Source organism: Sorex fumeus, unplaced genomic scaffold (assembly GCF_029834395.1).
Source record: "Sorex fumeus unplaced genomic scaffold, SorFum_2.1 ptg000098l, whole genome shotgun sequence".
In the NCBI taxonomy this organism is placed as follows: domain Eukaryota; kingdom Metazoa; phylum Chordata; class Mammalia; order Eulipotyphla; family Soricidae; genus Sorex; species Sorex fumeus.
In genome coordinates this window covers 83,886,784-83,911,248 of record NW_026606155.1, presented here as the reverse complement: position 1 = coordinate 83,911,248, position 24,465 = coordinate 83,886,784, and the positions used below count along the sequence as shown (strand labels likewise).

Genomic DNA, 24,465 nt, shown 5'->3' with positions numbered 1-24,465 from the left:
GCCTTTTGAACTTTTTTGTATCCATCCACTAGGCATTTCTTTATGAACTTTATATACACATTAGACTCATCTGGTGAGATATAAAACAAATTAATGCTTTGGCTCCTTTGCAGATGAGCTAAGTCAGTTTCTAAGGGTAATCCTATTTTTCAAAGGTGGTACTGGAAGATGGGGGTCTGTGTGAATCTGTTCTGTGGCCATACTTTAAAACCATGGCCCAAAGGCTTTCTTGGATTTATTTCTCATTCCTGTACCACCCATCCATCCCACACACATTTCATGAGTTTCTCTTCTGTTACATGTTTTTCAAGTTTCGAACAGAATTTCTCAACTTTGGAGCAATGGACATTTGGGGGCTAGTTATTTCTTGGTTGTGAGGGTCTGTCATGCACATATAGAACATTTAATAGCATTTCTGGACCCCTGCTCATTCTGTGCTAGAAGTTTTCCCCAGTTTGTGACAATCAAAATTGTCCTCAGACATTGTCAGAATTGTCTGGGTCATATTTTCCTGCAGATAAATATGGAAGGAAAGAAGTTGTTATAGTATAGGAAGTGAGTAGGACAGAATCACTGTTCTGAATTTTTCATAGTTCTTCGGATGAAGGCAGGCACTTAACCAGATAATCCCAGCAGGGCAGAACAAGAGTACAAAGAGTATTAGGACAGACTACATGGCAGTGCTACAGAGGGAATGATGGCCAGTGGGAGATGTGCTATTGGCGAAGTGGGCCTCCAAAGATAAGCACACATGAGCTGGGTGGACAAGGAGAACATTACAGGGAGAAGGAAGGGCCCAGAGGTGTGGGGTCACAGCCAGTATCTGCATTTCATACTTGGGATATGTAGTCTTTTCCCCATCCATTCCACCGTGCTTCCCGTCCTGCTATAGTAGTTCCTTTCTTTATGTGTTGCTCTTATGACATTTCTCATTCATATCTCTGAAATGTCAAATCAGTTCCTCTTAATTAATAGGTTGATTTTTTAAAAGAGCTTTGTTGAGACATATGTTATATACCCGCATTAATTCCAGTGTTTGGCACCACTAGTTATCACCACAAAAATCTGTTCACAATTTTCTAGACTTGAAGTCTGGGACCATGTGCCAGTGAGGCCCACGCTCTGTCTGGAGGCTCTGGGGGAGAATGCTTCTTGGCTGCTTGGTGTTTTCCAGGCTGTTGATGTTCAAGGATTCCTTGCCTTGTGGCCACATCACTCCAATTCCTCTCTCTTGCCCTCCTACTTCCTCTCCTCCCCCTGCCCCCTCTCCATCTGTCTTTCTTATCTGCCTCTGCTTTTTTTTCCATAAGGTCATTTGTTTTTTGAAGATAGTGCCCACCCAGATAATTCAGGATGATCTCTTCAGCTAAATATCCTTCCCCTAATTACAGTTGTAAAGATCTTTTCCAAAATAAGGTAGCTTTTACAGCTTTTGGTGATTAGAATGTAGACATAACTATGCTGGGGTAAGGGTTTAAGACTATACTATCAGTGGTTTTTGGTATATTAAAAGAATTGTGCCTCCATTAAAGCTCTCTTACCATATTTGCCTTGCTGCTCAAAGAAAGACTGTACCCATTATCAGTTAGTTCCCATTTTTTTCTACTGTCCTCTCACCCTAGGAAATCACTATTCTGCTTCCTGCCTTTGTGAATTTGCCTAGCCTAAAATTTTCATAATAATGGAATCATGGATTTAATGACTTCTTGTGGCTGACTTTTTTTTACCTTTGGTAAAATAGTTTCAAGGTTCACCATGTGTGAACATGTTTCTATATTGTTGAGAAATATTCCATTGCATAGATATACCACAGTGTTTTTGTTCATTATTGATGGATGTTTGGGTTGTTTCTACTTTTCATCTACTACATAAAATGCTGTGAAAAATATTCACATACAGATTTTGGCATGGCTGTATGTTCTCATTTTCCATGGGCATATGCAAAGAAGTAAAATTACAAGGTCATCTGATAACCTTTCAGTAACTCCCAGTCTTTTCAGCAACAGTTGCACTCTTTTACAATCTTACCAGCAGTGTACAGGGTTATAGTATGTTCTGATTACCTTACATTGTATTCTTCATTTCTGTTACATTTTTAAATGAACTTTTCACTTTGGTTAGAAGAAAATGTCCACTTCATTTGTGAGTGTCCCATTCTTTTATTCTCACATAGTTCTAAGCTACTTTAAAAAGGAGCATTTGTTTTGATTTTACTTTACTTCCCCACAACTTAGCATCAAAACTACTATTATTTTCTTTGCACTATCTTCAAACTCAGAGCTGGAGAGATAGTTCAGTGCATTGAGTGCTTGTTTTGCATCTCATATGATCCCCAGAGCCTGTCAGGAGTGATCACTCAGCATAGAGCCAGGACTAAGCCCTGAGCTAGCACCACCAGGTGAGAACTCTCCCCTGGGGAAAAAAAACTCAAACAAATAAAATTTATAATGATTTTAGTTCTCAAAACCCAAAAAGTTCTACTTTAGCTATAGTCTCAATCAACACAGGGCAGACTCCTTATCTTTCTCACTCTTGTAAATATAACATGTAGCTTGGTAACTTTCCAAAAATGTCAAATGAGAATGTGATTATTGTCTAAAGTGTGAAGGATTTAGTGTTTTATAGGTGGAATGGTTTTTCTCTTAATTATTCACACATTTCTGAGTGATTAAAATTTTGGTAATTGTTTTTAATGTGCAGATGAACAGGGGACTGAAGATGTCATAAAAGAACGTCAAGAATCTGAAACAAAAACTTGCTGGGTGTGATTCTGAGAAAGTTGGTAACAAGTAAAACTCCATTTCTCCCCAAGTTCTTTGACTTCACTGAATGCATAGAAGAAGACTGTTCTCAAATAATGATTTTAATTTTGGGGGCCTTACATTTTTTTTCTTTTTTCTGACTTGTAATTGTTCACTAGTTTTTATTCATTAAGATTCTTTGGAATATTGTAATTATTTTTTAAATTTCAGTCTTACAACATCAGGAACACAGTAAAGAAACTAACAATTTGTGTATGTTTATGAATTAAATATAGTCAAAGTGCTATGATTGTTTCATGTTTGATTTTGTGTGTTTCACAGATTTCATCAATGGCTGTTTTTCTTCTGACTCTGTTTATCCGCCCCCTCTCTCTAATGCCTTAAGTACAAGTTGCCATAGAATGAAATGAATTTCCTCAACAAAGCAGAAATTAGGATGTTAGTCTATATTATCTTAGTAGCAGTGACACTTTCTTGGTTTATTTGGGTGGCTGAGTGGGGGGTGCTTGGGGGGGGCATACCTGGTTGTGCTCAGAGACTATTCCTAGCTCCGTGCTCATGAGTGGTCTTCATAGGACCATATGTGGTACAGGTGATTCAAAGGAAGTCGGCCTTGCATATCAAGAGCAGAGGGGGAGGTTTATTTCTAGTAATGTCCCTCTTACACAATAACACTTTTCTTAAGCAGGACTTTAAATTATTTAATATATTATTTTCAGGCGAGCTGGAGCAATAGCACAGCGGGTAGGGCTTGTGCCTTTCACACGGCCGACCCAGGTATGATTCCTTTGTCCCTCTTGGAGAGCCCAGCAAGCTATCGAGAGTATCCCACCTTCATGGCAGAGCCTGGCAAGCTACCCGTGGAGCATTGGATATGCCAAAAACAGTAACAACAAGTCTCACAATGGAGACGTTACTGGTGTCTGCTCGAGCAAATCGATGAACAACGGGAGGGCAGTGCTACAGTACTACAGTACTATTATTTTCAGTCATTATTTTTTCAGAATTTGCTCTTTTGAGTATTCAGTGAAGATCGGTCATTTAAAATCTGTGGAATTCAGAGGATTTGTATATTTACAAGTCAGTAACCTGGATGCAAGTCAAAATTTTCTTCTAATAGACCATACAATGAATTGGCATCAGAACTGGAAATCTACTTTATTTGTAATTCAATAAATGAGCTAAGTATTATACTGTCTTCAGTGAACTTTGGAGTAATATATATGTAGCATGATTTTTTACTCCTTAGTACAGTTTCATGTCCCTTTGCTTCTGATATTAGCTAATGTTAATGACTGTGCTGTGTCAAAGTCCCTTCATTTTTAAAATATAGAATTCTTAAGCTATTATTTTCAGAAAGTTCCATAGGTAATTTATTTTTCCAGGTTTCTCTTCCGGTTTCCATTAAAATAGCAGTGGCTTGGGGCTGGAATGATAATTTGGCAGATAGGGTGTTTGCCTGCCTTGCATGCTGCCAATCTGATATACTAAATGGTCCCCCAAGCTCTGGCAGTAGTGATCTCTGAGCACAGAGCCAGAAGTAAGCCATGAGCACTGCCATGTATGACCACAAAACAAATATATAAAATATCAATTGTTTATGCTGAATTCAATGTACTACAGTGCACTTTATCTTAATAGCAAGAGTTTTGCTATAGCGTCAGAAGTTAAAAATTATGATTTTGTGCATTGATAATGTATAATCTCTGGGCGGCTAGGGAAGGCCCCGAGAGCTCTCCCCCTTGCTGCCTGGGCTGGGTGGTCTCTGGCCGCTCCCCCAGCCAGGGTGGCCCATGCATGGGGCAGATGGAGGAGGAAACAAGGGCCAAGTCGGTTGGTTGATCAGTTGCCGTTTATTCCATTCTCCCCATGCTCCTATTCCAGTCTCTTTGAGCCCCCCATTCTAGTCTCACACTTCCCCTCATTTCCTTCTCCTCCTGTCTCTCCCACTCATCTTTCTGTGCTCCATCTTGCTTCCTGCTCTCTCTCCCACCTCTTCCAATATTCTGGTCTCTCTAGAACTCATCTCTACATGCCTAGCACTATGGGCCAAGGATATAACCAGTCTGGGTAGCAAAATCAACATAAGAAAGCCCTTCCTGACTGCCCATCATGCTTAAGGGCAGAAACACCACCTAGGGGTATTCCTCTTCTCCTTAGTCCAATAACTTAATTAACATCTTAATTCTGCTTCTTCATATTAGTTATTTTTGTAGGGACACAGCAAAAGATACTTTGAGGCCTGTAGGGCTGCTCTCCTGGCAACATCTTGCCACAGACTCATACTACAGTACTCAGGCCAGATTAATCATTCCTAAACCTAGCAGGGTCCAAATCTAGTTATTACTTTTTGGATCATGACAGAATTTGTTCATGACCATGCTCTAAACTTATAGTTAAGCATTATAACACTTCGACTAGGCCCATCTTGATGCCAGGACAGCACATAGCTCACCACTTGCCCTGGGTTCATCCAGTCCCTCGATGAAACCCTGCTTTTGGGGGTAGTAGGAAGTTAGGGCAACTGAGGCTTAAATCAGAGAACAGATATCCAGGAGGTAAATATCATTCAGAGTCAATTAACTCCCAGGTTACAACAGCATAGCATTACTTGTCTTATTGTGTCCATACAAAAAAGACATTGCTCTAAATTAACTATGCAAAGGACTTAAGGAAAAGAGAAAAAATATTTACAAGTTAATAGAGCACAAAAAAAGAAGTTACAAATGAACACAGAGGAATGGGAGCACTGTTATGAGAGTAACCAATAAACCTAAGCTTCCTGTGGCAAGGTGGAAAGGACAAACTAATGTTATCCTACAGATAGGAATGATATATTACTTGTGCATGTTGCAGGATTTTGGCCAGAACAGTCAGGGAAGAAGTGGTATGTGTGGAAAATTGAGTAGTGGAAGAGTGGATCCATCTTTCACCTCAGCCTGGAGGGCGTAGACAGGGAGAGAGGAGGAAGGGAGAGGGAGAGGAAGAGGAAAAAGAGGGGGAGAGAGAAAGAATAACAGAGAAGGGGGAGAAGGAGACAGTGGGAGAGGGAGAGGAGAGACAAAGAGACAGAGACAGAAGGGGGGGGGAGAGAGAGAGAGAGAGAGAGAGAGAGAGAGAGAGAGAGAGAGAGAGAGAGAGAGAATTCCTCCCCAAATTCCCACCCAACTTTCTAATTTTGAGGGTGGAGGTGAGGAGATAGCTAGCTTTCATATTATATGAATTCATGAGAGGGATCATAAGGAATGAATTTGACCATAAAAGTAAGTGTACTTTGTTTTTTTAATGTAAAGACCTCTTTAGTATGACACCATTACATAACATATAACACATCAACTAAAGGTGCTTTTTACAGAACTGCTAAGATGATTTAAAATACAATTCCACACAAAGGCTCTAGATTCAAAACCAAACCAAGCCAAAACAACGGGCATAAACTGTCACCCTGAAAGGGAAAAAGTGGATTTGTAAAGGGAAAAAGTGGATTTGTATTAAAATTAAGGCTTTTGCTTTGTTTTTTATGGTGGGAGTTTGTTCCATACAGCCATGCTCAGGGCTTACTCCTGGCTCTAGGCTCTGATATTAATTCTCTCCATGCTCAAGGTACTCAGGGGATGCTGGGGATCGAACCTGGGTCAACCATTTGCAAGGCAAGAGTCCTATCAGCTGTACTACTGCCCTAGCCACAGGGCTTTTGTTTTAAGATAGCTTCTAGTCCCAAATGTGTGCTCCTGAACACTATAGAGAAGAAAATGAATGTATGATGGAAGTAAGAAAGTAATTTGAAACTCACTTTAGAAATGGATTTCGAAGTTTCTAAATTTTGAGTTTTTCCTTCTTCTGACTTCAGGAGAAAACTGCTAGCACATGAAAGTAGACAAAGAACCAAAAGTGATGGCCTCTCGGTATCTGTGCTGCAAACCATAATGCCCCAAAGTAGAGAGAGTATGTGGGAAATTGTCTGCCATGGAGGCAGGGGGAGGGTGGGAAAGGGGGGCTATACTGGGGAGATTTGTGGTGGGGAATGTGCACTGGTGGAAGGATGGGTGTTTGAACATTGTATGATTGTAACTCAAACATGAAAGCTTGTAATAGTATCTCATCATGATTCAATAAAATAAAAATTTTAAAAAAAAACTGCTAGCACAAGTTTTATTATAAATTTCCAAGGAACCTAAAGTTGATTGTCCTTCAATCTAACTCTGAAACTCATGACAATAAAATCTTGTAGGAGGAAAAGACTGTTAACTTGATAGCATAATTCTAATTTTTAACAAGATTTTTATTTTAATACTTTTATTTAATGCTGATTTGAAGGTCAGTCTCAGTAAACACAGAACTAACCTGGGAACAAACACCTGTTCTCCAGTAGCAGCACATCTTTCCCATCCCATCTTGGTGCTTTTAGTTTGTTTTGGTTTAGTAGATTTGAAGTTTTTTTCCAACACATCACACATTTGGCTTCTCTGAGAATTAATGGTGCCTCATAATTAGAAGAATTCTTCTCTTTCTCGTGCCTAGGGACACTCAGGGGCTACTTTTGGTTCTGTGTTCAGGGGTCACTCCTAGAGGTGCTTGGGGGAACTGAACATGGGTACAGGGGTTGAACTTGGGTTGGCCCCATGCAAGGCACAGATAACTCCTGTGCTATCTGTCAGGCCCCAGAGATTATTCCTTCAAATCAGTTTTCCCAACTCTATAACCATTACCAACAGCTTCCAGTTTTTGATATTTCACCTGCGACCCATAGAACAATTTATACCTGCCTATGATTATGTTCTCTCAGATAAGTGTTATTCAAACGAGAGAAAAGTTAACAAGTGAGGAAGGTTCTGTCTTATACAACCGGTTCTTTCTCACAGCAAAGCCTGACCTTCAACAAATATTCATAACACTTCGTATTCTCTGTTCCAACTACAACTAGAAATTAGTTTGTCAGTATTAGATATTCATGGACAGACTGCCTGAATCCCAAGGCCAGTTTACTGTCACGGAAAAATTCAATAATTTTTATGGATATGAATTTCAAGGATTCTTTTTTCATTCTACCTTTGTCTATGTCATTTGCTTTTGACAAAAGTCTATCTAGTTTCCAAAAGTTGGTACGTAAGTGTTTCAAAGACAGTTCTTCCTTCATTAACATTGACTTCCAAGACTTCCGTGTATCGTGTAATGGTGTGACCCACCAGTGCCCGCATTTGAGGGTTCCGAAAACTTTGTGTGTGCTTCATGCCTATTTCCCCCTTTGTTTCCACGGTTCCTTTTAAAATAGAACTGGACTTTGGAAAGGATTCAGTGAATGATATTAGTCAAATATGAAACTGCAACCTCGTTGAGGCCCACATTCTTAGAGATCCTTTCATGGCCATGTGTTTTTAATATGGAAGGCTCATTTGTTGTTTTGTTTTTTTTCCTCCAAGCAGCAAATGCATATTTGAGGCCTGAGCAATTCAGTTTCTCCAAATGGTATAGGAACTGTGGCTCTCACTCTTTCGTACTATCCTTCCTTCCTTTCTTTTTCTTTCTTTCTTTCTTCCTTCCTTCCTTCCTTCCTTTCTTTCTTTCTTTCTTTCTTTCTTTCTTTCTTTCTTTCTTTCTTCCTCTCTCTCTTTCTTTCTTTTTGGTGGATGCTTTATTGGCTTAAGAATGGAATTTTGAGGGCCTGAGAGATAGTACAGGGGTTAAAGTGCTGCTTTGTGACCCACCCTGGTTTGATTTCTGGCACCATATATTTTCCCCTGAACACAGAGCCAGGAGTAAACCCTAGTGTTTCTGGGTGCAACCCAGTCCTCCCCCTTCAAAATGGAATTTCCCTCTACCTCATCGTGTGTGGCCAGTAGGGAACAAATAAACATGGAAACAGTAAGTATAAATATAAATTTCCATATGATTTATTGTTGTTCCTTATGTAAGAAACAGTAATATACAACTTATTACACTGCTTTAAGAATGTAAAATGGATAAAAATGTGTACAAAATAGCCATTCCTAGAAAAAAGATATTGGCAAATAGTAAAAACTGGGAGGGGATTACAAGCAAAAAACAAATTTAAAAAAAGAGAAAACCAACAATTCTTCAATTCAGTGTGCAAACATTTTATAAAAATAGAAATACTAACTCTACAGGCAGTATTTCCTGATAAATTATTTAAATAGCATATCTACACACTCTGAGATAACTATTCCAATGGCAATGAGAAAATAATTTATAAAAATAAAGCAATGGTATACAAGATAGAAAAAATGTAACTTTCAGAAATTGTATTTAACATTTCAATGCTATTTTCTTATTGGGAATACTTTTCTGCAAAGAATTTTTATACTATGTACAACATTGACGTTTTTAGGTACTACAGTAGCTTTAAGTTTGTTAGACACTTAAACTCTTTCTGCTTGATCCCAAAATTCTTTACTCAGTCACACAACAAATGAGGTAATATTTGTATATAAGTTTCACCATTGTCATTTTTTTTCTTTTGGAAAATGAAAAAAAAAGTGTAGATGCTTTTCTTCTCCCTGGACATAGGCACGAGAAATGGGGTCAAACAGTATTAAGGGCCTGATCAGTTCTTTGCAATCTAAAAGCATTTGCAAATGGACAACCAACTAATTCCGCCTGAAAAGACAGAAGAGAAAAGAATTCCAGCTCATTCACTCAAAGCACAAAGGGGAAATCAGCTCCTCTCTGCTGCTTCTCCTTGTGCCTGTCCTTAATAGAGATTTGTGAATAAATCTCCACTCTCTCCTCTCAAAGCACTTTTCATCTGAAACCTAGATGTCAGGTAGAACAGAGTTAATAAATAAATCTGTATTTACAATCTTACAGTCATAAGCAGACTCCTAACAAAGGCGATTTGGAAAGTCCTTATGTTTCTTTCCCCCTGTTCCATGGAGAGTCCTTCAGACAGATCTTCCAAAATAAGTGAAAAATAAATATCTTACACTGTAAAGCATTTGTAAAAGACACGACAAAACTGCAGTCTGAAAAAGAGAATTGGAAAGCCCCTTGGTTCAGGACAAAAGAGAGAGAGAAAGATCAGGAATGTTTGCGTTAGTAATTTTGTGCCTTTCTAACCATAAAAATACAAGCACGGCTGCCTCTCCTGGGGGAGGCAGTGTGGTGCTCGCTGAGATGGTGGGTTTTCTTATTTTCCCTGCGACATCTCTCATAAGACCAAGTTTCCAACAGTTTCACTGAAAGCAGGCAATGGCAACCTCTACCCTGTTCAACTACAGGTAATTTGTAAGGGGCGGGAGCAGGGGAGAAGTCCAGAAGCCTGTCTGCTCCTCTCTCCCTGCTTCTCCGTAGGAGCCTATTTATGCAGGTTAATCAGCTAACGCCAGTCAGCGTCATGAAATCCAGCAATAGTCCTTCAATCCCCTGAAAATGATTTAGTACCAAACATGTAACGGTTCCTCCATAGTTTTTTTCTTCATACAGTTGTCTTGTGGATATGCACCCTTTCCCCTAGGGCTTTGATTTCTGCTTCCCCTTTTCTGGAGGGAGTCAGACAAGGGGTGGTTTCGTAGGCTAATTCTGTGGAGTCCTCCCTTTTCTGAAGTGCCTGAAAAACGCTGTTCAGTCCGTTGCTCATAGGCGGCCTCACGATAGCACCCTGCTCCGTGACAGAAGCTGAGTGGAGAAGGGCCCCTTGCAGCTGAAATACGCGGATGCTTTTGCAAAAGCTCACCGAAGTAATTGTTTATATTATTGGAAGATTCTTTCCTGGTTCAGAGGCTGACTGCTGAGTGTTTTGGAAAATTGCATTTTCTTGACGCAAGTCACATGATCTAGGAGTTCACACTGATTCAAGCAGAGAAAAACAAGGCAGGCAGGGAGGAGTGATCCTGGGGTTTTTCACAAGCCCGTGGTTCCAGAAGGTACCAATACCAGTATCGATTAAGGTCTAGTCTTTTGGCCAACAGTTTGATGATTAGGAATCTGTTACAAGAATAAATGAAGACATGTATGAACAAAAACAGATTCACAGTATAGCCTTACTATCAGTTAATCTAGGTATGTGGTTTTATTTCATGATGATGAAAGTATGATTTAAGATTGTTCAAACACACCAAGTTTTAATTTGCTAAGCTGAGAAATATAAATATCTGGGAAAAATTAAGCTTTATTATTATTATTATTATTATTTTTTTAAACTCTGGTTGTGTAGGCATCAGCATTGGCCCATTAAGTATTTGTTAAGCACTTAGTTTTGTGGTAGGCTTGAGGCTAGAATCAGTGAGCACTGAACCACTGAGTGAAACACAATAGAGAAAGGAGCCCAGGTAAATAGTGAAAATTAAATTAGCATGCCAACAAAGGGAAATGCCATTTCTTCTTTTCATATATAGGGAGAGGTTATTAAAGACAGTGTGTTACAGTGACATAAAAAAATCATTTGTCATGTGTAAGCTGTACAAACAATGAAAACTTGTAATTATTACATGGGCTTAACTCTACAAGAGCTTGTCTGCTTAGGCAAACTAATGTGGTGCATAAGGACCTAGGATTTTCTAAGTCACAGTCCATGGGAATTATTTTTTTATCATTATGAGTTCAAAGGTAAGATATTAATAACCCTTCTCTAGAATTATCTTCCAATCATTCCCCCATAATTGGCCTTCTTGGTATTGGTCTGATTCAGAGTTGTCAATCATGCATTCATTGAAAAGCTGCACCTACCTCTGCATTCGTATTTCAGGTCAGAGAAGAAAACCATTTCTTGAGAGAAGACAAACAACCCGAGTCTACCACCAGCATAGGTTTTGTCATAGATGGGTCCTGAGTCAGCCATGATTTTCTTCCCCTCATACATTACCACTCTGTAGGGTTACAAAAGAAAACTCATTAGTGACACCCCTATTTTCTCTTCTCTTACTCATTGCCCTTTAGTGAGAGTGTGGGTAAGACCCAGCCAGCACAATCTTACCTGATGAAACCTGTCTTTGGCCTGTGGCTCAGACGCCATCGGTAGGCAGTGAAATCCTTCCAGCCAATGTTACGGGGGTCATGCCACAGGGTGCGCACCTGAAGGAAAAGAAGAGAGAGGCTTGAGAAACTGCTCCATCGTGAGATTTATGTTTTGTTACAGATGGCATAGAGTTTAGAAAACACCAGGTGGACCTAACGTGGAGGATTGTAGGATTTTCTCCAACGCCTCTTTACTTGTTGTGTGCCCTCAAACATACAGAGAGAACAGAGAGAAAGGAAAGGAGCAGGCCAAAAGTGCCTTTGGATTTCAAGGGCAATTTGAGAATGACAGAGACACTCATGTTTTCATAAAGGAGAGCCTGAAGCTGCAGCAGTGACTTGGGATATCTGAGATCCCAGATGGGAGTCCTGGGCAAAGCCTGGCATTCCATGTGCTTTCCCTTCCATGGGACAGTGCTTACCTGACCAGGGGTATTGCCTGTGTGCCACAGGGCATTCCGCAGGTGCTCGCCAGGCCCCGTGGTGGAGTTCACGACTTTCACAGAAAGACCCGAGTAGCCCTGAGCCTTTGTGGGGTGGGTGTCCCAATAGGTCTGTGTGATTTGCTTCCACATCACAACATAGAAGCGGCTGCTGGACTGGTAGCCGAAGACAAATCCGGCATAGTCATCATCCCGCTCGGTGTTAATGAAGAAAGTGCCACTAAAGTCCACGGCGTTGAACTCATCATAGCCTGGAAGAGGAAGGCAAACCCAGGTTAAGCCCTCCACCCTTCAGAAGTCCTAGGTTAGTATTCCCCATCATCCTGAGATGCACAGGGACACCTACAACTGCAACATTTTATAGCTGTTTCCCTTTTGCTGTCACCACTTGAGGATTGACCCTTTGTTCTCAGAACTCACTACTCACCTACAGCAAGTCCAGGATCACAGTTGACAGTCTGGACGAGCTCTTTACCCTGATGACGTACAACCCAGTTAGGGTCATTTTGGGATGTCCCTTTGGGATCTAGAGGAATCATCTGGAATCGGCGGAAATCAGTCTCACTGATATCAACATTTTCAGGACAGATGTCATCAATGTCTGGCACACTGTCATGGTCAAAGTCATCTTTGCAAGCATCCCCTCGACCATCACCTGAGGGCAAAAAGGGCAAGAGTTCAGTGACATCCTGAACACTTATTGGCATCAGAGATCCATGGTCTTGTCAAAATTGGCAAGCAGTCACTTCATCCTCTCAAAAACACACCAGTCTCTTTCTCTGGCCCTGACGGCCATGGTTTTAGTCACACTCTTAAAATGTGGCTGGACTGACTCACCATCAGAGTCTTTCTGGTCGGGATTGGGCACCAGCCTGCAGTTGTCCTTGTCATCAGGAATGCCATCATTATCGTCATCATGATCACAGGCATCTCCCTTGCCATCTTTGTCATGGTCAGCCTGGTTGGCATTGGGCACATAGGGGCAGTTATCCAGATTGTTCTGGTGGCCATCTTCGTCAATGTCCTGATTGTTGTCACAGGTGTCACCAATGAGATCTGAGTCAGAGTCGAGCTGAAGGAAGAGAAAAAGGGTCCATATAAGAACAATTCAGTGACCTGCAAAATAACTTATGGGGAACCGTCCCTGTTTGAAGTGATAGAGGGATTTATGTGGGGACCTCTAAAGCACTCACAAAAAAGAGGCTGAGGCTAAATTTCTCATTTAAGTTTATGGAAATATTTCCATTAAAGAAAAGCTGGCTGCTAAGCTTGAAGAACAGTGCTGACGGGAGGGGCCTTAACTCTTCCCCCAGTCAATGACCGACAGTTCCACACAGAAAAAATCCTTTCAGACCCGGAGCTGGTTTGGAAACTCTAGATTTGACACATTCCCTCACCTCCCTTCAGGTGATTTGTTTATAATTTCATATTTTTTGTGGAGAATGACAAAGAGATGGATTTCTCCAGTTTGGTAAAATAAGTTTAGTTTGGTGATTTTCTTATAGCTGGGATTGATAGTTTTCCAGGAAAATGAATTTTAATTTTGCTTAAGATTAGCTCTCCCACCTCCATCTTTTCTGTATGGTTAGTCTGAAATTTCCCTTCAATATACTTTTTCCTAACAGAGCACACTGAGCACGTCATATGGACCATGTATAGGACGACTAAGTTAGAAGATCATCATGTGAATGCTCTATGAGTCTCTGCACTTCAGGCAAGCTGACTCCATGGAAATCTTGCCATTAGCTACAAGCTCCTGAGAAACAAGCAGGGAAAGTGTTCGAGTTCATGAATCTCATTTTCTAGACACCAAGAGAGAGTTGTTCCAGCACCATACTGGAAGATTCTGGAAAGGAGTCCACCTACCTGATCTGGGTTGTGTTCCAGGGGACAGTTGTCACACTGATCTCCAACACCGTCCATGTCGGTGTCCCTCTGGTCCACATTGTAGACATACTGGCAGTTGTCACGCTCATTGAGGATACCTGCAGAGAATGGGAGAAGTAAGAGCTGGAACCTCCAGCCTCACATGTATCACACTAACCCCACCCCAACAGCCAGAGAAGTAGAAGGTTGAGCACATTTGCAAGGGGCCTGGGGAGAACTTACCATCCCCGTCAATATCCACAGCACAGGCGTCTCCTTCCCCGTTCTTGTCGGTGTCTGCCTGGTCTGGATTGTGGTTGTAGGGGCAGTTGTCACAGCGGTCTCCCACATCATCTCTGTCATAGTCATACTGGGCGGGGTTGTAATGGAATGGACAATTGTCCTGCAAAGAGAAGAAACAGCCTTCATGACACTGCCTGTGAGCCCAGCTCAAGCCTTATTCGACATAGAACAAACTGCCTATCTGCAATGAAGATTTTCTACTTAGTGGATGTACTAATTGTTTGGATTTTTTATTTGTTTTGGTCCACACTTGACCATGGTCAGGGATCACTCCCAGCTCAGAGGACCATAGATGGTACTGGGGAATGAAACTGGGTTGGTTTCGTGCAAGGAAAGCACCCACCCTACCCACTGTACTATCCCAGAGGATGTACTAATTGGTGGTGGACATATTACAGAGTGATTACTGCAGGACTTAAAAGCAAGAACATAATGGGAAAAAAAAAAGGATTCCTGCTGGTTACACATAAGTGAGGTGTTAATATAATCTCATCCTCTCCTGTCCCAATATTAGTGAAGTAAATTTTACCACAGGACCTGGGAAATGAGTCTGAGGGGCAAAAGTGGAACTTATATTTCTTTCTCAAGTGGAATTGGACATGATAAAAAAAAACTATTTAAAAATTCTCTTGGCAACATATATACCGCCAGATGACTAAAGAATAGTTTGTGGTCCTTAAACACTAATGAGGAATTTGTAATTATTCCGTGCATCTGTTTGCTCTTCCTCTCCCCATCCCCCAGCTCTCTTAATTTCACAGGGCTTCTTAAAAAGTACTCAGGCTGCTGCTGAACAGAAAAGACAATGAAGGAGAACAGTTTGTCCGTACCCTATCGTCTGGAACCCTGTCATTGTCATCATCATCATCACAGGCATCGCCGATTCCATCTTTGTCATAGTCCTCCTGTCCTGAGTTGGGAAGGTTGGGGCAGTTATCCTAGGAGAGAGCAGACACACGTTGTTGCTGCGGTCTGTATTTGCTTTGCTCAGTCCACGTATAAGGGCACGCCCCCCTTCTACACGGAAAAAGAACCAAGTGCTGCTCCATTAAACATTTTCTTTGAACTTTATAGAGAGAGAAAAATTTGGTCAATGCTTTAGATTTTCTGGGAATATAAGTCACCTACCTCTGGTGTTTGGCAGTGTAGGGAACTTGTTTTTGGACAAAAGAACCAACTATGAAACCATTGCCTGAAAGCCTCCCCAACCCCCATGTTGTTGGCACCAAAGTGGTTTCATATGAATGAGAATTGGTGCCTCTCTGCCTTTGGATGACAGATTCAATTTCCAAACTTTAAGCATTGACAACTAGTTTTCTGATGAGGCAAGGTGCCTTCCTCCAAGGGATGTGCTTAAGGAAAGCCAGTACTATATTTATTTAGCTTTTTGGGTCACATCTGGTGATACATAGGGCTTTGCACTCAGGAATTACTCCTAGTGGTGCTTGGGGGGCCATATGGGATGCTGGAAATTGAACCGAGGTCGGCCGCATGCAAGGCAAATGCCCTACCCGCTGTACTATTGCTCCAGCCCTCAGGTCTACCTTTTTGCAGTGGTAGGTGGCATTGGCCACACACACCAGGTCCTCATTGGGCCAGCCATCCAGGTCTGTGTCCTCTCCGCAGATGATGCCATTGCCTGCATAGCCAGGCTTGCACTCACAGCGGAACATGGGATCACTGTAATGTCCCAGGTAGTTGCACTTGGCATTCTTGTTGCAGTCATGGGTGCCGTCTGTGCAGGGGTTGCGGGGCTTGCACACCTGTAGGAACAACACCTCAATGTTAGCACAGGGCCTGGACGGGTGCCCAGATATAGAGTAGCCACAGAAAACCCAGCTTCCTCCTAGCTTAGTGGACAGAGGCTCCACGGGACAGAATGAATGTGAGTCACCTCTGCCGCTTCTCTTTCCCAGAGTGATCCAGGATATATCTAGGCTAGCAGGGCTCTCTGTGAGTCTTCCTTGAAATGACTCAGCACCCAGGCACTTGCAAATCCTTTGGCTCACAACTTACTTCAGAGCATCACTTTCAAATGTGATGCTCCTGGCTTGGTGCTCATGGTTCACTCCTGGCAATGCTTGGGAGACAATATGTGGTGCCAGGGATTGAATCCAGATTAGCTGCGTGCAAAGCATGCACTTTCCCACTGTACTATCTCTCCGGTCCCAAAGGTGGGACCTTTTGTTCCCTGCAGGACTTACAAGGGATCTTCTGCCTGGGTTTCTAAAGCCAATCCTTCCCCCTGTCCCACTAATTGTACTGCGCATAAAAGACGGTTCTCATTTTCCCAGCTGTTTTAATCCCTTGCTCTGGTGTACAAGTCAAGTCCACTCTACCTGTTTGTTAGCAGTGGCATGTTCCACACCCCGGCCAAAGGGCTGGGGCCCAGAGAAGCGTGGTGGGCAGGGCAGGCAGTTGTAACCAGGGTCTGTGTTCTTACACCTGTGCTCTCCGTTGTGGTTGAAGCAGGCATCTGGCACTTCTTTGCACTAAAGGAGAAACAACCATTGACTTAATATTTAGAAAGCGCAGTCAGAAGGCAGTGATGGGCACAAGCTCTGCTCACTTTGATCCAGTTCCTTACCTCATCCACGTCTCTGCACTGAATTCCATTTCCACTGTAACCTGCGGGACACGCACCGCATTTCCAGCTGCCATCGGGGTAGCTGGTACACTTGGTGCCCGCAAAGCAGGGGTTGGACAGACACCCATCTGCAACACAAGACAGGAAATGGTGTGAGCTGCTGCTCTGCTGTATTGGTCAGGCTGCAGACAATACTCTGTGAGGTCCCCAAAAATCTCCTGAGATGCTGCTGTGTCCATCTTTGATTGGGGGGGGGGGGGTCACAACTCGCTTACTCCAGGATCTCTCCTGGTTGTGCTCAGGGCACTATTGAGGGAACTGGGTGGACAGCCTACAAGGCAAGCACCCTACCCACTGTACTATCGCTCTGACCTCCTGTGTGCCCATCTACTTTAGAATAAACTAACCACTGGGTACACTAATCAGTACCAGAACCTCCTGGGATGCTGACCGGGGCATTCATTTTGGATTTTTACCTCCTGAAGGTGGGTTTGTCCCAGGCAGTGTGACTCACCGATTGGACAGTCTTGCTTGTTGCAGATCTGGTTCTCGGTCACATCTCCAATGCAGTCCTTGCCTCCAAATTGGGGTGGGGGGTTGTTGCAGAGCCTGCTACGTTTCTGCACTCCTCCTCCACAGGTGACAGAACAGATGTCCCACGGAGACCAGGGACCCCAGCCTCCATTTACTGTAAGAAAATGAATCAAGTGCATTGAGTCATGACCCAACTTGTCAAGGACTTCTTACACCTGTGCTCCTCAGGACAACTTCTGCTAAGTTTCTTCAGAAACTTAGTTTCTTCCCCAGAGGAAGGTGTTGGGAAGAGGGCTTGTAGAGGATTTCTCAGGTTTTGTTTTTTGATGTCAAGAAGATGAAGAACAAGTTTGCTTCTCCCCTCCACCACCCCTGGTGCTGAGTTGCAGGTGACAGGCCGGTGACGGCACCCACACTTACTGGGGCAGGCATCTTTCTTGCAGGCTTTGGTCTCCCGAGCTTCGCCTTCACATGGTTTGCCATTCATCTGGGGAGTGGGAGAGTTGCAGAGCCGGATCCTGGTGATCACACCATCACCACAGGTCACAGAGCAGGAAGACCATGGGGACCAGTGGCTCCAGCCGCCATCCTGTTTAACTAAAGGAAAGAGTGGATGGTTATTGGGTGCTTACCATGAGCCATGCTATGTTCTATTTTAAATACATTATGGAAGTAAAAACCTCCACAGAACCTTATCAAGAGCTGCTAGTACTCCAGATTTGGAGATGGGGAAAAAGCTGCAGGGAGGGTAAGCTGTGCTTCAGGGAGCTCAGGCAAGCTAGGAATTTGAATCCAGAGCAAGGTAGGGATTTGAATCCAGAGTCTAGAACCCGGGCTCCTGATCTCTCCACGGCAGAGCTGATCTTGGCGCTCAAAGGACAGTCCAGTCCACACATCCCTAGATGGCTGAGGTACTTACATCTCTTGTCACACTCCTGAAGGTGGCAGGTCCGCGTCTGGACAGAGGAGCCCTCGCATCTGTTGTTGAGGCTGTCGCAGGAGCGGCCACGCTGCTGGATTCCGTTGCCACATGTCACCGAGCAGGAGGTCCACTCAGACCATGGGGACCAGCCGTCATCTGCCGAGTCACTGGCTGCAGGGGAAATGGGTCCGTTTAGTGCATGATCATTAGGGCAAGCTGTTCTCTAGACAGGTCTGGTCATGGCTTTCTTCCCTTGACAGAGTGAAAAGTGACATGTCCCTTGGGTCAGCAGCTAAGGGTTTACCATAACGGGTTCTTCTAGGGAGAGAATTGGGCATCTGAGTGTTGCGCTTAGAGCCTGCAGCCACCTGACACTCCCCTCCTCCCCCGATACTCCATATGGGATTCCCTTTCCTGATGTAAGCTGTCAGGGCGGTGGGGGGGCATTTCCAGTGTTGCTTAGGAGACTTGATTTCATGTGGCTTCTGGAAGTCATGTCCAGGGCAGCCATAAGCTGTCTTGAACAGATGAGCCTGAGGCAGTGCTGCCATGGGCTACAGTTCCAAATAGGTCATGGGGCTGATCCTTGCACTGTTCCTCTCCCTCTAGTATTAGAGGCCTGCTCTGCACATATTTTCACAGGGGGAGAACATGTTTGTTTACCCTCTTGCCCTGGAACCATGACTACAATCACGTCTAGCTGTATCAGACAGAAGACAGAGAACTTGTTTTCTCCTGCCATCCCCTGGCAATTTTCCGAGAAATCCCTGACTCAAGTTCAGAACTCTTGTCTCCAGCTAGCTTTGTTCCCTTTAACCCACATTCAAAAGAAGGACGAACGGAAGTGAACATAGGTGATTATTATATTGCCCAGATCACTCACACAACCCCTGAATGGGCTGGTATTCTGACCTGTGTTCAGTCAGTTCGGGGTGTGTGTGTGTGTGTGTGTGTGTGTATTTGTGTGCGTGTGTGTGTGTATGTGTGTACAGTGCTACTTTCCTATTTTCTTATCTTGATTGTGATGAATCATTTTTATGACTTGTACCTATTACACTCATCAATACAACATGACTAATCAGGCAACAGAAAACATGAATAGAGAACTATGGGACAATACAGTCTCATTTTTTTTTCAGTGTCCTGAAATTCAAACTGCAGTTATTCACCTAGTCTTCCTCTTTCTGCATATAAAATGAGCTGAACTTTTCAGATTCACCCAAATCCAGTGCTCAGAGTTCCTTAAATTCCCTAGCTGGGAGGTTATTTCTTAACTCTGGGACACTCAGGTTTAATTCTAGAGGTATTAGAAGGTATTGTTAGGGCTATTGTGACTCTAATTCACCACTTCTTTCTCCAAAGGATAAAATCAGAATTAATAAGCTTGACTAAACTCATTGCCTGCACCACAATCCTGAGAGGTAATTGAGCTGGGGTGGTTTTGGCTCTGACTAGCTATTGCCACAGCGTGAAAATGAATGAGAACAGCTGATGAAGGTAGGGATCCAGTGTGTGCCCATGTTCATGGTGAACTGATAATCTCTGGGGAATGGTTTATGTATGCAGCTTTAGGAACTTACGCCAACACCGTGGGCAGCATTCTCCATCAGGAACAGTGGCATTGGAACAGGGCATAATGGGGCAGGAGACCTTTTTGCAGATGGTAACAGAGTCCTGCAGGGCAAGAGTTGGGAAGAAACAGGTTACTAAGCATAGTTTATTTACTGGAATATTTCAATTGCAAACTGCAGTATGGTCAGAGCGACAGATGCTCCTGGCCAATGATATTCTGAGAAGACTTGTCCCATTTGTAGCTGTCAGGACTGCAGAGAACACATTACTGCTTGTCCACTTGTCATTCTTTCTTAAAGGTTAGCTACTTTGTCAATGGCAGAGATTTCTGTAGGGAGAATTTATCCACAGGGAACCACAAACATATCATAGATCAGATCTATGAATGTATGTCTGAAACTGAATTATGAAACTCAGACAGTACTAATTTTTTAAGTTTGGGAAAATGGTGGGAAAAAGATTAATTAGTCCCCCCAACCCCTCCCCACAAACCATAGATCTGATTTTCCTATTATTTTGAAAAATTGGGAATTTTAATGAAGTTGGTCCAGATTTAGCCATTTGTGAATTGTATTCAAGCTTGACTCTGCTCAGTGAGCCAGGTCAAGTCCCCAAACTCTTCTTTCACTGGCACCAGGGAGTCACATACACACACACTATAGGCTGTGCCATCTGGGATAAGGAGAGAGTCACATCCCAACAATCCAGGCTAAGTGATCTGAACAATAGTCAGTGCTGGGCTCAAAGAATCTCTGTCACTGCTGAATAGAGAACAGTGCTGGAGGTGGGTGGGGGCAAGGAAAGTTCCAGCCAGGTTTTACTTAACCTGACACTCAATATTTTGACTTTGAACTAAAGCATGTAAATGATTCAGTCTTAGAAGATTGGCTTTTTTTCAGACAGTTAGCCTGGGGTATAATTAAGACTTTGAAAAACTTTCTGAGGGTTTAAAGAAAAATTTATAGATGTCATCATTGCATCTGAAGAAAAACACATGCACACTTGCACACTTTCTTTGGTATCAGGCCATGGAACGTGAAACCCAGTGGCTTATTGGGTGCCTCCCCAGATTGTGACTTCAAGGACTCATCACCCCTTCTTTCTTCAGTCTGTAAAGGCCCTTACCTGACAGTGACACTCTGTGCAGCTGTCAACTGTCCACTCCTCGTGGTTCTTGTACTGGACTCCATTGTGGTAGCAGTGAGGGGACCTCCTCAGCTGTTTGTTCTCTTCAGACTGGAAGGAGAAAGGTCATGAGTGTTCAACTTAAGCACGTGGGACCATCCATGAAAGTCCCAGGCTGAGGGACTCATGCTGGTGGTGGTGGGGGGGTGGGAGTAGAGGTCACTGACCACTTTGCGGATGCTGTCCTGAAGCGTGGTGACAATGGTGCGGAGGCCCCGGAGCTCCAGGACCATGCTAGACAGCTCATCACAAGAAATGCCACAGATGGCCTGCAGGTCCTTGGTCTTATGGCCAATGTAGTCAGTACGGATGGCAGGACTGGACCCATTCACCACATTATTGTCGAGGGTAAGAACAGGACTGGTAGCTGCCAAGAAAGCAAGACCAAATACAATGAGAAGAGCAATGGAAAATCCTCAAACAGATGCTGCTACCCCAGAGCTCCCGATCAGAGAAGACATTTCCTTTGAGAGAGTGCGTGCTGGGGAAGGGGATGCAGATGCCGTCTGTGGAATAGCTTTGGGGTCCCTTTGGCCCACTGCTTTACCTCTGTTACCCCCCCCCCCCGCCTCCATCCCCATAGGCCTTAAAAATAGAAAGGCACTCACAGCTCGAACAGCCTTTGTTCCTGAGGATATCTTCTGGTGTGGTTCCAAAGACAAACCGCACGTTCTGCAGCACCCCCTGTAGGCAGAGGACACACTTTACTTGTGGGGTTGGGGAGGGAGGATTATGGCGAAGGGACAGTGTTAATGTTAGGGGAGAAAGCTCACAATAGGTGTTGTGAAAGCTGGAAGGAGCTCCCTTTTAAGATCCCCACGCCAAAATAACACACCAAATATCAACTATCAGACAACCTCAAAAATTGTAATCATGCCTGCTGCCAAGTCTTTAGTATTTTTATAAAGAATCCAGTTATCAGTCTACTGGAGCACACAGGAAATGGAATCCGATACGAAGTCTGGAGGATATCATGACACTCGCAGTGTCACAGACTTGTACATGGGAGTTTCAAAGCCACAGTTGAAAGGACCAGGAAGCTCAGGCCAGCAAGAAGCTGCCACAGCAGAGCCCCTTGCTTAACCTTTCATTTGAGACCAGCTACACTGGAATCAAAACAGAAAAGCAGAATTTATTCTGCCCACACCGAGAAGCCACCTCAAGCAATACTGGTGGACTGCATCTGAAACAAGTTATCTGCTAGAGAAGAGCATCCGGAATATGTAATGCCGGAGCAGGCTGCTATAGGGAAATCACTGGTATCCTTGAGTGGTTTCCAAAGCACTGGTCCCCAGAACAAGAGCATTTTAGAAACGTTTTAGAAATGCACAGACAGATTCAAGCCTCATCTCAGATCCACTGGAGTAGAAACTCCATTGTTGAGGCACAGACGCCAGAGTTCTTAAAGTCCTCTAGGTGACTCAGATACTGCCGAATGCTTGAGAAACGCTACAGGCAGAATTTTCTATAGGGGATACCCCACCACTCCCCACTTTCCAGCCCTTTATCTCCAACCTCCCTGACAGGTGAGCAGGCTAGCAGGAGAACCCCCAGGGGCCTCACCTGGAAGTTATCATTGACGTCTCCCTTTGCAATGCGCAGTCTGGCGATGCTCGCCAGGTCCCTGGTGAAGATCCTCTGGATGGGGACATCAAGCTCAGCACTCTCCATCTTCTCGCAGTCGATGTAGAGCTGGGCTCTGTCCTCCTGCACAAACAGGGTGATGCTCTTCCACTGGCCTGTGGCCAGGAGTGCTTCCTCCACAGACACCACACGCTGTTTGCCCTGCAGGTTCAGGCTCAGGTCCAGCGTGCCTGCCTTGCCATTGGACACCACGCTGAAGAGCTGGCCGGAGCGGTCTTTGCGCTCGAGGGCCAGCAGCGTGCCTCGGGTCTTCTTCATCTGCCGCAGGGAGGCCAGGAGGAGGAAGCCCTTCTCAGCCCGCACGGCGTCCACCAGGTCTTGGAACTTGTCGTCAGGTACGGGGGGAATCAGGTTGGCATCTTCGATGCGGAAAGCGGGGCTTGAAGGATCGGGGCCCTTCACCAGCCGGCGCCCAGAACCCTTGCGGGCAGCCCCAGTGAGTTCAAAGATGTCAAACACGCTGTTGTCTGTGCTTGACTCTGTGGAGAGGAGCAGAACCCCCATGAGATTTCCAGACGGGTTAAGGTGGGAGGCCCCTTGCCCAGGGCTGGGTTCCAAGGGACAGGGTGGAAACTGGCAAGCACCACCTAGGGTGACTGCAATAGCCACCTGCATCCAGGTGTGCATGCAGAGCTGGGGGGTGGGGGTGGGGGAGCCACAGCTGTTTGAGGTGCACCTGGAGTCAACAGCGCCTCTGCCTCCACTCCTCCCTCCCCCGCAACCCCTCAAGGTATTCCACGGACTCACCTGGAATGTGGTTGGAGGCACACACGTGCCCCAGGAATAGGACACCGAGTGCCCAGGCCAGCCCCATGGTGGAGCTGTGGGTGCCCTGCAGGGAACCTGCAAGAAGCACAGAGCCCAGGGTCAGAGGCGGCCAGGAAGGGAGGGTGGGCGAGAACGGGGGCGGGGGGTGGGTTTGGCTAGGGGATATTTCCCCCCTTGCGCCCCACATTTGCTAGAACGAAGGACAAAGCATCGAGTACACACTTTGGAGAGGTCATGGACAAGAAAGTGAGAGCGAAGTGCTTCGAAAGAAAAGCGAGGGCGACTCGGGAAGGTGCTTTCCCAAAGCGGGGGAACCGCCGGATCGGAAGGAGATGTAGTTTGGGGGGCACACGAGGGCTCCGGGGGAAAGCAGCAGAGATCCTTGTCTAGAGGATTGAGAGGAGACTTGGAGAATGAAAGGAAAGAGTGGGGGTATCCCCAGAGCTCCGGAAGAATGGAGGAGCCCCTCCAGGAGGGCAGGGTAAACACACAGCGCAGCCAGGGACGAAAAGCAGAAGATCCCGGGCTCAGGAGTCCGCGGCAGGGACCGCCGGGAGACCCTCCTACCTGTGCGAGGACGTTGGGTGCAGAGACCGGGCGCGGCGCGTCGAAGCCGAGTCCGGAGCGGAGCGGGGTGGCGGGCGGGGCGCCCGGTGGTCGCAGGCTGCTTCGGGACAGCTGGCACGAGTGGGGGTTTGCCCGCCGGTCGGGTGCAGTGGCTAGCGAGGCTCAGGAGCCGCGCTTTTAAAGGGGCGCTCGCATTCCTGGGGATTGCTCGGACCAATGGGAGGCGGCTGGGCAGGAAGCGGGGGGGGGGGGGGGGGGCAGTCTGGGTTCCTCTCTCCGCCCCCCGCGGCCCGGCGCGCAACCTCGCAGCTTGGACGGTGAAGGGGGCGGGGGTGCTCGGGC

The 24,465-nt window shown here is 44.8% G+C and overlaps 2 protein-coding genes across 2 annotated transcripts in view; one reads left to right on the top strand and one right to left on the bottom strand.

The window, feature by feature from the left end:
• Positions 1–2,796, top strand: part of FSIP1 (fibrous sheath interacting protein 1) — a 237,606-nt gene extending 234,810 nt beyond the window's left edge. The window contains exon 11 of the mRNA XM_056133848.1: positions 2,701–2,796. Coding sequence (XP_055989823.1) covers positions 2,701–2,768 — 68 coding nt within the window. The 3' untranslated portion in view covers positions 2,769–2,796. The remainder of the gene's footprint in view (positions 1–2,700) is intronic.
• Positions 2,797–8,629: 5,833 nt separating this feature from the next.
• THBS1 (thrombospondin 1) lies at positions 8,630–24,214 on the bottom strand. The gene is made up of 22 exons (XM_056133846.1): positions 24,124–24,214; positions 23,536–23,631; positions 22,708–23,267; positions 21,753–21,828; positions 21,312–21,511; positions 21,085–21,195; positions 19,968–20,061; positions 18,385–18,558; positions 17,886–18,062; positions 17,446–17,619; positions 16,932–17,059; positions 16,684–16,836; positions 15,889–16,107; positions 15,175–15,282; positions 14,285–14,444; positions 14,042–14,160; positions 13,013–13,247; positions 12,603–12,830; positions 12,155–12,426; positions 11,692–11,789; positions 11,445–11,584; positions 8,630–10,703 (listed from the first exon to the last, which is right to left on the bottom strand). The coding sequence occupies exons 2-22, from the start codon at positions 23,600–23,602 to the stop codon at positions 10,696–10,698; spliced, it is 3,501 nt and encodes a 1,166-aa protein (XP_055989821.1). The 5' UTR covers positions 23,603–23,631; positions 24,124–24,214; the 3' UTR covers positions 8,630–10,695.
• Positions 24,215–24,465: the final 251 nt, after the last annotated feature.

What these genes read in the sequence shown, in the direction of transcription:
- THBS1 (XM_056133846.1), bottom strand. Translation starts at nt 23,602, where the DNA reads ATGGGGCTGGCCTGGGCACTCGGTGTCCTATTCCTGGGGCACGTGTGT. An exon ending in TCAGGAGTGTGACAAGAGAT is followed by an intron (nt 18,063 to 18,384) that starts GTAAGTACCTCA and finishes TCTTTCCTTTAG; the next exon opens with TTAAACAGGATGGCGGCTGG. An exon ending in TGGAACACAACCCAGATCAG is followed by an intron (nt 13,248 to 14,041) that starts GTAGGTGGACTC and finishes CTCTTCCTTCAG; the next exon opens with CTCGACTCTGACTCAGATCT.